This window comes from Ylistrum balloti, unplaced genomic scaffold (assembly GCF_031769215.1).
Source record: "Ylistrum balloti isolate Yb309-2 unplaced genomic scaffold, AGI_CSIRO_Ybal_v1 Utg370742, whole genome shotgun sequence".
NCBI lineage: Eukaryota > Metazoa > Mollusca > Bivalvia > Pectinida > Pectinidae > Ylistrum > Ylistrum balloti.
In genome coordinates this window covers 404353-418531 of record NW_026782437.1, presented here as the reverse complement: position 1 = coordinate 418531, position 14179 = coordinate 404353, and the positions used below count along the sequence as shown (strand labels likewise).

Sequence of the window (14179 nt, the reverse complement as noted above, 5' to 3'; positions counted from 1 at the left end):
CAAATCAAATTTGGATCTGACAGTCTGATATATCTAGATTAAATCTGGACAAAAGTCATAAACTTCAATCCTTTTTATCAATCCTACATTCAGTGCATATCAGATGAGTAGATAAAAATAATTTCACAAAAAAATATAAAGGTTACAAAATTCTCAACAGGTGATGTGATATAGGGAAAATTCTTCTAGCTGTGAGTACACCTTTAGTGCTTACCTAGGAAATGTATCCAGCTGAGGTCTTTAGCTCCCTCTCGTGCCTTTGCCACTTGCTCGTCATATGTGTCCACATGCTTTACTTCATTAGCCTCCAACAAGGGAGCTAACTCTTCTTCAATTTGGTCTAAAAGTCCATTAAAATAATTTAGGAAATGGAAACAAGACTTAAACAAAGACAATATCATAGAATACAAACACTGATGAATCTTCACTGTCAGCTGATAGGCTGTTAGATATACTGTAGTTACAGCATCAGATCTCATCTCAGCAGATTAATTATTCTTCAAATTTTCTTTTTACTGCTATCGTTTCTATTAAATATTTTTACTTCCTTACTTTAGTTTCTGTCAAATTACCAAATAAGCCAATTTCCTAATTCTGTTGTTTATATCGAAAATATTTTTGTTATATCATACAAGGGTAAATATCATAAAGTACTTAAGTAAAATAGTAATATTATGAGAAGAAGAAAGGGATTCTGTGTTATGTTTGCCTTGTCTGTTGTGAAGATTCAACACCATCACTTACTTTTATACACCTTCTTCCTTTCACCGAGGACATAGTCACTAACAAGGTCCAGTGCTATGAATTCTGGGACCTCAGTCACAGCACTGCTAGAGAGAGGCTGGGATGTGACTGAGTTGTCCCCAATGAGGAGGATGCGAGCGCGTTGGGCTTGACCTAGAGCTGCTGCACACCTAATAGCCGTCCAGGCGGCTAGTCTTTCCCTGTCCACATCTGCCATTTCGTCAGACTTACTGCCTTGAGATTTGAGTGAGCTCTGGGTACCTGACCGCTCTTTCTTAGACTGCAAAATCAAAAAGTCAGTGAGAAAGTGTTATCAATTTTACAGGTACTCAAACCTCTTAATTCAAAGCTGGATCTAGGACCTTTAAATATACAAGGAAAAATTTAAATGTGATGAACATGTATGAATCTTACTTACAGCAAAACTTTCAAATATGAAATAGACTCAGCTTGAAATTTCAATTTCTGTAACAGTTTAAACTGCCTTCAATTTAGAATAAATAACTAAATTCTAAAACACAAGATCAACACATTTTTTGTTATCCCTTGATAGTCAAATACTGACAGATTGCATGCCACACTATACCGTGATAAAAGCATTAAAGCATACAATAATTAGATTATACAATTGATAGTAACACACAGTGAAACAGTGAATTAATTACTCCATAGTAACACACAAAAAAATCAGGTCATTCAACCGTAACACACTGTACATCAAACATATTGTTCAGGTACATAGCCACAATACCATGAATAGCATATAAACAATGATGATTTGTTTGAACAACATTGAAAAATCATGTTATGAAGATATAACAGAGGACATTCCCTGGAGTATTGAATATACATATACAATTTGTTTGCTGGCCAAATATCATCAGATGTCAGTTACAAATGAAAGTAATTAAAAACTCTTTGAAAAACAGATTTATACAGATAAAGAAAATGATATATTGTATATGAAAAAAGCTTCAGGAAAAAGGTCAATTGATAATAACATATACATGGTGGTGTTTATTTTAACTAACCAGGGAACGTCCTATAAACATGGATATACTTTGAGATGGACAGTGAAATAATAAGACATAAACCATAAACTAAGCAAATATGTACGGAATTGCTCACCGCTGAATTTTCTCGTTTTCCTGATGACTGTAAAGGATATATACAGACTTGTGCAATAATAATAAGATTTATTCTATGTTAGATTGGGATATGCGTGTGAAGCTATAGTAACCTTAACTGTGTCATGAAATAACATCAATACCATTCAAGTGGTCAATCGTCAAGGACATTTAAAACTCATGATGGTCAATTAAATATACCTATGTGTATTACACTAGTAAGAAAGTTTGTTTTATGAATATAAGATCATCATGGATTTTACAGTTTACAGACATAATATTACCATTGATTATGATACAGATGTAATACAATTTTTGAATGGATATCTTACAGATGTATCACTATCACTGATTGGATTGCTTACAAATGTAACACCATCATCAATTGGGTATCTTACAGGTGTAACACAATCCATGATTGGATATCTTACAGATGTAACATTTTCAAAGATAAGACGGTAAACATAACACCATCACTGATTGGACAAATCTACAGGTATTAAAGACTCGGTGAAAATTTCACACAAAACAAGTGTTGTAACGATTCCTTAATGCTGGACATTTTAAACATAAAGGGAATTCACCGACTGTTACTCACCATCCACCTGAGTACCGATTTCTATCACAGACAATGAGTGGACCATTAATGATTGTTCTAACCATGCAATGTTACACACAACAGATGATAGTATTGTCAAGTTGAATCAAAATAAAATCACCAAAAAATCTGCTAAAAGGTCACATTTCCATACTGTTGGTTATAAATAAATTAATAAAAATCTACAACCAAAGGCCAATACTAATTCTGATTGTAATTGTGTCATAAAAATGGAGTGCAGAATTACTTGTACAGCGAGTGCATGGTCAATAAATAAATTCTTTGTGAAAGAAAAAATTACAATATTTAAATAATGGAAGCATGGGTATGACAAAAGGTAGCCCAAATACCGTAGTGATATATTTCTTTTTGCCAGGGAATCTAGAAAAGGTTGTTTGGGAGGGCTATCTATTGGTGTACATAGTAATAACTATGTGTTAGTATTACTAGCCTACACAAAGCTAGCCTCACCTGCTGTTTGCCTTTAGTTTTAGTCTGACACAAAATATATAATATAAATCATTTCATTTCATACAAAATTGATGACATTTTCCTAAAACATGGTTATTCATTTCATCACCTGTTACTAATTTTTTCCCTTCTTGCTACATGTTTAAAAAATCTAAAATATCAAAAACATATCATTCCAATTGACTGATTGTAACCAGAGATAAATTATCAAGGAACTATTTATAAAATCACATTCCCTAAGTTTCCCCCATCTGTTTGAATTATCTACCTTTGTTCGGAGTTTCCTCTTTGCAGCAGCCTGTTTGGCGGCAGCATCTTCCCCTGGGTCTACCACAAACTCCAGTGTACTGTTTTCCTTGATGAGGACCAACCCGACACTGTGAAGGTAGACCTGGGCAAGTTCTAGGTAGCCTTGTCTCATCAGTCTGGAAACAATGGTTGTTAAAATCTAAAATCAGATATACCCTAAAGTCCTGAAAATAAGTCAGGGCTTATATTTTTTATATTATAGCTTATTCTTGAGATCTGCTTATTTTTATAACTGTATCGCTTTCAAGGTATTTTTAGCTACAGTTTGAATAAGGCATGTTTGAGGAATTATTAACGTAAGTCAAAACATGCTTTCTACAAACTGGTGAGAAAAATTAAGAAGAACTGAATATTTTCAATATACCCTGCAGACATTTATAATCAATGTATGAGAAAAAGAGATACACAATAAAAAAAGGGTCGCAACTCTGTAAATATCAAAGTATCGGTATAAAGCCTATATTTTGCAACAGAACAATTCACCATCTTCAGATCTGGTAGCAGTAGATAAAATTTTAAGAGATATGCTCCGGACAAGCCAACAGACAGAATGACCAACAGACAGAATCAGAATGATTGAGGGCAGGAGAGATCGATGGACAGACTGATAAACTAAGTGCAAATCTTCAGTCCTTTCTAATTAAATGATATGTTGTTTGACCTAAATAAATTCTACCAGTTGGTAACACCTACCCTAGATCATGGTCAGTGGAGAAGCTGATTTTAATGGAGTCAATCAACGTCTCAGCTGCTTTCCTGTGGTTGAACTTGCCCATGTATACCAGCATCCTCTGGACTTTACCTACAAGGAAGAAAACCAGGAGAGGTTGAAACCTTATCCCCATGATATGCATGAGCAATGCTTTCAGCAATTCCGAAAGGCATCAATATTTGCTTGATCACAGTGACCTATTTAAAGCATGCAGCTAATAACAATGTGACACACTGCAAAAACATAGTGACACCCCAATAACTAAAACAGTATCATTACTTGAGTATTACCAACTTACACTGTGTCAGGTAATTTTAATATAATAACTGTATGTTGTGAGTGACACCTGCATCTAACTGAAACAATAGTCTCAATGACCTACTTTCAAAATTATGGAAGACACATCCAAAGGATTACTAGCCTGTGTTAAGGTACTTTAAGTGTAGTAAGTAATCAGTTAGAGCATGATCACAGTGCCCTTCTTAAGTCTTTCTTATCAAACATGACCTACTTTAAGATAGCACCTTCTAGGTGGAATCGGTATCAATGTGACCTACTTTAAGCAAGTCTAAGACAACACCTACCCAGCTGGAGCAAGATCTCAGCTTCTAGATTGGCTTCCCTCATCACTGCTACCTGGGACAGCTCACGAGCAGTGGTCAGTACTCCAAGGGCATGAGTCCAGGTGACCACAGGGTCATTGTCAGTCCTGTTAAAAAGCACCACTTCTGTTAAAAATGTTTAAAGTATACTACAAGTTCTATATGACAAATAAGCTTAAACATATAGTAAATTACCAAGTTTGTGAACAGTTTAATTTCGTTTTTAAAATGGCTACCTACCCTCCACGGATATACTTGGCAGCATTTCGTGCCATTGCATGACCCACTCTCAGTTTGATTTGGGCTAGACGCAGCACATGGGGTAGGTAGATGTTTCTCATGGGACTGATCGGAGCTGAGAAATGGGATTTTTCTCCTTTAGGGTAGTAGTGCTCTATCTTCTCACCGAGGTCCTCCATCTGTAACAAAGATCAATCACTGTGCATTGTCTGGACTCGCATGACGACAATGATATTCTGACAGTTTTCAAACTTATCCTAAATAACAAAGAGTGTATCAAGTAGAGACATATCATTTAGTAATAAAGCCTCCTACCTGTTGTAGTATAATGTTCTGAGCAATTAGGTATTGTTCCAATGTCTTTTCTGTAAACACTGCACTCTCGTCCTCTCTCTCTACAGCATCAATATCTGTCTTCAGGACAATAGCCATGGCATACAGCTGTTCTGATGGAACTGACCGCTTCGGAATTTTCTGGAGTAGGTCAATCACATCCTGTAAAAGAAATTAACACATTCATTGAAACAAAGTTCAATCATAAATATGTAACAAAGGACATGTCTGCATGAGGGATTAAACAAAAGACCTCAATTACTAATCTTTTAAGTTCTACAGAATAATTACAGCTGCAGATGATTTTATCTAGCCCTAGCATTAGGTACCTTAAAGTCCAGGGATACAGACATTAACCAAAGAGGCAGGGAGACCAATACCCTGTAGACACCTTCCTTGACCAGAGAAGCAGTATGCCCCAGACATTGTAGACACCTCACTTGACCAGGGAAAACCACTTGCTCCAAACCCTGTAAACATCTTTCCTGACCAGGAAGGCATTGTGCTTCAGGAAATGTAGTCATATACAGACACCTACCTTGATTACGAAGACAGTGTGTTCCACACATTATAGACACCTAACTTTATAAAGATGCAGTGTACTCCAGACCCTTTAGACATATGTCCAGGGAGGCAGTGTGCTACAAACACTGTAGACACCTACCTTGACCAGAAAGGCAGTGTGCCCAGATCCTGCAGACACCTACCTTGACCAGGGAGACAGTGTGCCCAAATCCTGTAGACACCTACCTTGATCAGGGAGGCAGTGTGACCCAGATCCTGTAGACACCTACCTTGACCAGGGAGGCAGTGTGACCCAGATCCTTTAGACACCTACCTTGATCAGGGAGACAGTGTGACTCAGATCCTGTAGACACCTACCTTGACCAGGGAGGCAGTGTGACCCAGATCCTGTAGACACCTACCTTGATCAGGGAGACAGTGTGCTCCTGATTACACAGATACCTACCTTGACCAGGGAGGCAGTATGTTCCAGACTCTTGCCCTCTATGATGTTCAGGAAGGCTCCTGACATCAAGAAATCTGCCTGAGTCTCAGCATCCCCACAAGCCTCTGCCTCACTCAGACCCTCAGCACAGTACTGACGACAATCAGCAAGCTCCTGCAGCACTTTGATATCTGGATCGACTGTTGGATTAAAGATAAAGATGTGTTGATCCCTGACATTAGAACAACAGAAGTTCTGGCATCATCATTATACCTAAATATCAGGTTTCATCATCAGTCCTATTAAAGAAATAATGGAAGAAATCTACTATGTTATTACCTTTCATTTGTCCAAGGCCGCCCACCTGCATCATCAGACATTTGACGAGCGCCTGGCGACAGTCAAGCCAAAGACGTGCATCCAGGCGTGACCGACTCTGAAAGTTTTGGAACTGGAACTGATTTGTTTCCGGAGACACAATCTTGACGTCCTCGGCATAGTGGATCCTACGGGAACTGTTCTGACCCTTCAGGGACGAGGGCCTAGCAACAAACAAACCACAGTGACACAGGGAACACACAACTCAATTAATCTACCATTAGCCAGGGCCATCTACAAACTAGTCACTGTTATAGGTAGGATATGAAAACAGAGGCAGAAGATAATTTGAAATTATCAACTACTAAAAATTGTTTTAGAAAGAAAATTTGTGTGTCTGGAAAGTCTGATCAGTGACTGCTTCAATCATGTTACAGCATCTTAATTATCATGAGTTAGTGGTTCATACAATATGTATACAATTCCATTATTTAAACAAAATCAAGAATGGAATACATAGCCTCGTGTATGTACAATTGTAACAGGTAGGTACAGATGTACCAGTATTGTCAAAATACTCTGTCTATCCTCTATTGAATCTTTTAATCAAATTATCATAATACAAGTACACCATTGAATTTAAACCTCAGCTATTTGATTTTTCTTTTTTTTTCAAACAAAAGGCCATCTCTATAAGTTATTCATCCCATACTGCTGTTTTCGTTGAATTGTAAATCAATGTCCTATATTTTGCTTTCCTGTTATAGGCCCATTCCCTGACTTTGTGTCAAAAGTATTTTATTGTCAGTCTTTGTTTTTTGTAGGAAAATTAAAGATATGCTTGATAATGATAATGAAAAAAAAAGAAACTTTTATAATAGCAAATAAAATCACTATATACATACATAGACAGATGGACTTATAGACAGATAAAACAGACATGTACATACAGGTATAGCTTAGACACAAGGATAATGATATCTACAGAGAAACACAAGTACATCAACATAAAAAAAACTGTGACATATAGGAAGTTAAGCCGTAGAGACAGAAACAGACACCTGACAAGACATGTAAACACCTGAACAGACAGAAAAAGACATATAGACACCAGGAAATACAGGAAAAAGACATACAGACACAAGGACCGAAAAGAAAACAAACAGACACTAGGAATGACAAGAAAAGATGTATATAGACACCTGGACAGAAAGGACAAGACTTACAGATACCTGGACAGACAGGAACAGACATACAGACACCTGGACTGACAGATCAGAAATACGTAAACAAGGAGGCAAACAATATTCAATGAAAAGTATTATAAAAATGTGTGCAAGTTGGAAGTGATTAAAGTACCCAGACATCCATCAATGCAGGCCAAGAAAATGTTACTTAGAGAACCACGGACACTGGTCATATATTAGTCCTCGTACCTGTATCTACTATAGACATTTATTCAAAAACATTCAGCATTTCCCAGAGCCCCAAGTCTACCATCACCATAGTCATCATCACTAAAACACAACAGTCTGCCTTCACAAACACTTTCACCAATAAACACTGTACTATAATATGTTCTATAGCATCAGCACTTCCCTAATACCATTTAAATAGCAGAATTAAATATTGATCTGAATTTTCAATAAAAGGTTAAAGTGAATAAAAAAAAGGCATGTTTAAAAAACATAATTAAATCATGGGATTAAGTAGTAAACACAGGGAGCTGGAGGAAAAAATAATAAATATATTTATCATATGACTGTCATTTTTTCTACAAGATGATTGGTCTAAACACCTCTCATTGGTCTACATCTATTGCAAGGTTACAACAAAACAAGCAGAATCTGTGCTCATGCAGTGAATACATCAATCAAATTCCCCCTCAGGTGTTTCACAGGTGAATATGACAATCTAAGCAGCCTGTGCTGCAATGTTTTACCAATCAGTCTGACGTCATATAATAAAACAATTATTGACCTGTTTTTAGGTGAATATAAGGAATTATCAACCTGAGCAGGTGATATTTCCTGCAGATTTTGCCTCCAGTCTTGGGAAATATAAATTTCCCAGATCATAAAATCCTTGTATTCACCTGAAAACAAGTGCATGTATTTGTAAAATGTTATAACCTGAGGTAATTAAGGAGCAGAATTATCTGTAAAACATTCCACAGTATTTAAGGAGTAGAGGCAAAATTTCATAAATTATGTTATACACAGAGGTAGGATAGGAATTAGAATTACCTGTAAAAATGTAATACAATGAAGGTGTAATATGATACACCAAACTTGTATCTATCATATATTACAGGTGATTAAGGAGTAAAGGTACAATATTTATATATAATATCCTGGAGGTATTAGTTATGTATTACAGGAATGAAGGAAAAATTAACAATGTAGAAATGATTTAATACAATACACTGGGGAGGGATAAGGTATAGCAACACTAAATATAAACAGGAACACCTTTACATGTCAAACTCACAAAATGTGAATATAACTTTGAATAATACCAACAGGTAAATTCTTTATTCTTGAATTTTTGTCTCTCATTTTTTAATATTTTAAATAACTAAACAATGATCACCAGAAAATTGGAAAACAATAAATTATTTTGGTACCATACTTATACAAAAATTTAATCATTGATTTTATCTTATTTAAGACAAAAACTGAAGTTTCTGAAGGAAATTATGAAAATTGTTCCTTTCACAGCTGACATGTACGTTGTAACAGTTAATCCCAAACCATGGAGACAACATGCAGGTATGTAATTTCAATGATAACAAAATATAAAGTTCACACAGGAACAAACTCGGTAGGGAGTCCACAACCTCAGGACAACTCCACTTACTTTCGACGATCTCGTGTTGGACTAAAATATGGAAGGTGAGACAATGAAACACAGAAGAAATGATGAACAAAGTAGAAAGAACGGTGATTATGCCAGTAAGAAACTATGATTCATCTCAAGTAACATAAAATACATCATAGTTATAAAACCTTGAAAAAATACATTAAAAAACCATTTGTTTGTTTGCTTGATTTATCATCACATGAACAGTCAGGCTCATTTTGAGATGGGGCCTCTTTGCAGAAGCTGGTGGATACTTCATTGAATAACACACTGGAGGCCCATTGCATATTATTCAGAGCAATGGGGTTAAAGCATCTTCCACAAGGACACAATCATGACAGCACTGACCACTACATTTCTCAGCTTCCCAAGAAACACAAACTACCACATGAAGCCTTGAACTAAACACCTTGAATCTCACCTGCGGTTATGTAGACCAATGATCTACCGAATATCAAGTTATCGTAGCCCCTATAAGGGACACATGCAGTCAATGCTTTGATCTACTTAAAACTTCTATTGTAATAAATATCAGTAACTTACACTGAACTTTATCTGCTTTTTACTTACTACTGAGAAATATACTGATTCAAAATGATGTAAATACTACAAAAATTAAAATAAGCTGTGATATGGATGTATTGTAAATGTGAGCTGTGACAACTCAAAGGCAAAAAAATGTGATTCTGTGTCTCATTGTTAAGACAAATGATCAGTGTCTCTCTGTAAAACATACAAAGAAAAGTTAGCTGAGATACACTGAATATTTCTCATTGGCATTCTCCAACAATGATTTTATATTGTTAAAACCTTAACATACGTCTGGTACTAGGTCGTGAGTGGAAGTATTATCGACCTAATTATGTCTTCCTGACAAAGCAAACAATAGAATAAGCTTCATTGAGTGACCTCTTGTATGCAAAAGTCCAACTAAAAAAAGAAAGATTAAAAGAAAAAGTAAAACAGAATGTGTGCTACTCTATATACAGTGAAGGTAAGGGGGATAACTCTAGTTACCTGTCTTGAGTTGTGTTTTCTCTGTAATAGTAATATTATACATTTAACTAAAACAACTATAATACTGCTTATACAGGAGTCAAATAGATATAATAGTAATTAATTGGTTTAAAGTATAAAAATACAACTCCTATTAGGATTTTTTTAGCATGTTTTTCTAGCACTACAACAAGATATTGGCTTACTTTAGATATACAGTGATGTAAAGACCTACCTCGGTGGTGGGGGAACCTCCTTCTTAGGTTTAAACAGGTCAGATGACTTGAGAAGTTTGATCGCAGAAAGAACAATGCGAGCAGCCAATGGAGCATGCTGTTTCTGCCGTGCAATATTAGCCTGTTGTAATTTACACAGTACAACCAGCTCTAACTCTGCAGCAGGCAAGCACTCCAGTCCTGAAAAGCAGACACACAAAAACATTATAAACTGTTGACAATACTGATAAACAAGGAATATGATTGGTTAACAAACATGGAGTTGAAAACAAACAAAGAATATGATTGGTTTACAAACAATGGAGCTGAAAACAAACAAGGAATATGATTGGTTTACAAACATGGAGCGGAAAACAAACAAGGAATATGATTGGTTTACAAACATGGAGCGGGAAAACAAACAAGGAATATAATTGGTTTACAAACATGAAACCAACATGATTTACAATTCAATAACAGATATGGTTTAAAATACAACTGATCTACAGATATACAAACATTTATGTAATTAGATCTGTTTAGAGTGACAAGAATGGCCCAACCAGCAACCAGAAAAGTTAAATAGCCAAAGCTATGGGAAAAATTTCATTGAGCATAATCAAATCAGAACTTGACCAGCATATTATTATATAACCACATACCAAAGTATGTCACTGTATCCATTAAAAAGCAAATGAGCGAGAAAGAAATTATGATGGAATGATGTACAAGGGTAACACAATAAGTATACTCTGACCCAAGCATAAAAATTACCTTTACATACATAAGTAATATCATCTAGTTACTGTGGAATCTGCTTAACAATACCAATGACCTAATTGGTTTAAAATATAGTTCATTTAATTATTTTACAATACAAATAAGCAGATTTGTCCTGAAAATGAAATAAATTAGATACGGTAACCACATATTTTTTTTCTAAAATTCACAATATCGCTTTAAAATAAGGATTAGTTGTATACCATTGTCAGCATGTTCAGCATTTTCTTGGATGACTTCTGCTATAGTGGATACCATTTGGTCAGCAACAGCCAGTAATGTGCCCTTGATGAGTTCTAATGTCAATGGCTTCTTACTGCTGGTGAAACGGCGTTGGATGTTGGCACTCTCCACACTCTCAAGGTCATCATCTGCACAGTACATAACAGAATTTTAAATTCTCCCACATTCTCAAGGTCATATCTGTGACAATACAATTACCCTGGTAAACCTTCCTCTACGCTCTCAAGATCATTGTATGTACAGTAGATGACAGAATTTAACCTTCCTCCACATTTTCAAGGTCATCATCTGTGGTGACACCACTTAACTAATTTAAGACTGAGGAGCTAGGGTTCCACTGTATTCAGTCTAAATAGGTCTCCTGAATAATTTTGTAGTTGTCAGTGTAAATCTTAACTTACCAGCATCTCTACGGCTGTCGGAGGCAGATTTAGCTTTATGTGGTTTGGATGTCATACTGTTAGTCCCTCTAAGGTTCTTACTCTTTGCCATTGTACTCATTGTGTAAGGTTTGAGTGAGCCCTGCCCCTCAGGTACCCTGCAAACCATATCACACCACTAAATACACCGCCAGTAAGGGTCAAATGATAAAAACACAATGATGAAATAGGTACATGAAATAAAGATCTGTTTGAAAAGGAAAAAAAAATTTGAATTGTCATGCCTTGCTATAATTTTAATATTTCACTATCATGCTACTTACCTGTCCATGAATGAATTTGTACAGCATTTACTTCCAAATATTATGTACAAGATAAACATAAGGAAAAACAACAACAATCAAGCTCCTAATATCATTACAAAGAGACACTTGGAGAGTTGATCATGATCAGTTTTAGTTCTGACATTGATACAATATCACAGTGTTGACCCCAATAGAGAATTTTAGCCCCTGATGCTGGTATCTGGAGAATATATCACAAATTCTGGCTTGGCTTTTGTGAGGGATAAAACTTAAGAGCAGATGAGTACATGCTTCAATTATTATTTATTTTTCAGCTTTAATAACAAACAAAATGTAGGACAAGCAAGTATATCTTCGAAAATTGGGATACAACAACATCAGCACTGGGGTTACTTCCCCTTACATCTCACCAGTTAAATTTTGTCATCGCGATAGTTCACCTCAAATGTACTATAAACATACAGGTATATAATTTCAGTAAACATGTACAGATCAGTAAATGAGAGAAGGGAATTAAAAATTACATTACGACTATCTCAACATGGAGAACACATGTATTACTGGGAATATTGACCAGTGGATTGTGAGAAAATAACATTCATGTTATTATGAGGACATGTCCAGCTTAAAACATCCTAAGATAGGAGGGCAGTTCACATGGGGGTACATATAACCAAATAAATATATCCCTCATACTATGATGTGGTAAGAAGCATATACATAAGTACAGAAATATTTCATGTATATATAGGTATAAACGTATTTCTGTCTGTACAGAACCACAACCTGATTCCAAACACGGGTGAACATGCTCTCATTATGTACTACAAGGAAATACAAAGCTTTACTGACCAGTGTATTAATTAGTCTCTATACTAGCATGCAAGACTCTTATATTGTCTGTGTTGCATAAAACTTGACCAACTTTCTTAGTTTGGAAGACATCCTGATGATTTATGTATAGCATGTGAATCTAACTCACATACATTGTAGGTATAAATGGTGTTAATCTCTGGAATGGTAGTATAACTAATATGCTGTTTACCAATAAGCCTATTAATTAAGACAGTGAAAACAAATCAATCAGTCACTATGATATTTTAATGGAGTTTTTGATTGATATATGTATTATTGCTGATTGTTTTACTTTCTCTTGATAAAAGGTTCTCTGTTCACATGAACTAACTGGCCACTGTTTAGAATATATTTTAATGGAGTTTTAATCAAGTATATTTGTTAATTGTTTCACATTCTCTTGATAAAGGTATCAATAATTATGAATTAACTGGTCATTAATTAGAAGAGATTTTAATGGAGTTTTTATTGATTACGTTTGTTATTGTTGATTACTTCATCGTCTCTTGATAAGGTTCTCAGTTAACATGAATTAGCTGGTCACTGTTAAGAAGAATTTTTAATGGAGTTACCTTCTCTTGATGTACCTCTTTATACGTCTCTGTCTATTTAAGCGTTTGCGTTTACTAACAAGGAAAAGCAGACAATCACCATTACAGGTATTTTCAGATTTCGATTTATCAAATCAAGAAAAAAAGAAAGAAATCTGTGTTTGCCAAAACACCTTATAATAAATAGATCCACACACACAACACCATAAGCCAATCCTTGCGAAATGCTTCAATGATGTGGAGTCAATATTTCTTTAATAAGCATATTATTATTGAGCTAATCTGACTATACACAAGATGCAGGTCTACCTGTGAATATCCAATACTTTTATCAATATATCTTTATTTGTGAGACTGATTTTGCAAAGACAACAATTTTTTAAAAACATTTTTGAAAATTTCACCACATTAAATGAAGCTTTCCGAAGTTGTGATTTGGCTGAAACTCTCGACTGATGCATGCTTACAATACTACAGATAAGAGGGAAAGGAAATGGGTCATGCATGACTGATCCGGTTATATATATGGGTAAGCCATGCATGCTTCAAATACCTCATCTGTCTCACGTAGCGAGACACAAGTTTGCGC

The 14179-nt window shown here is 35.4% G+C and overlaps 1 protein-coding gene across 1 annotated transcript in view; it reads right to left on the bottom strand.

The window, feature by feature from the left end:
• The window catches only part of LOC132557939 (cilia- and flagella-associated protein 54-like), a 49967-nt gene that overhangs the window by 7287 nt on the left and 28501 nt on the right, over positions 1-14179 (bottom strand). Inside the window, 13 exon segments of the mRNA XM_060222467.1 lie at positions 215-340; positions 745-1024; positions 3209-3365; positions 3943-4051; positions 4546-4670; positions 4804-4982; positions 5119-5298; positions 6107-6285; positions 6425-6627; positions 9263-9283; positions 10497-10677; positions 11460-11627; positions 11901-12027. Coding sequence (XP_060078450.1) covers positions 215-340; positions 745-1024; positions 3209-3365; positions 3943-4051; positions 4546-4670; positions 4804-4982; positions 5119-5298; positions 6107-6285; positions 6425-6627; positions 9263-9283; positions 10497-10677; positions 11460-11627; positions 11901-12027 — 2035 coding nt within the window.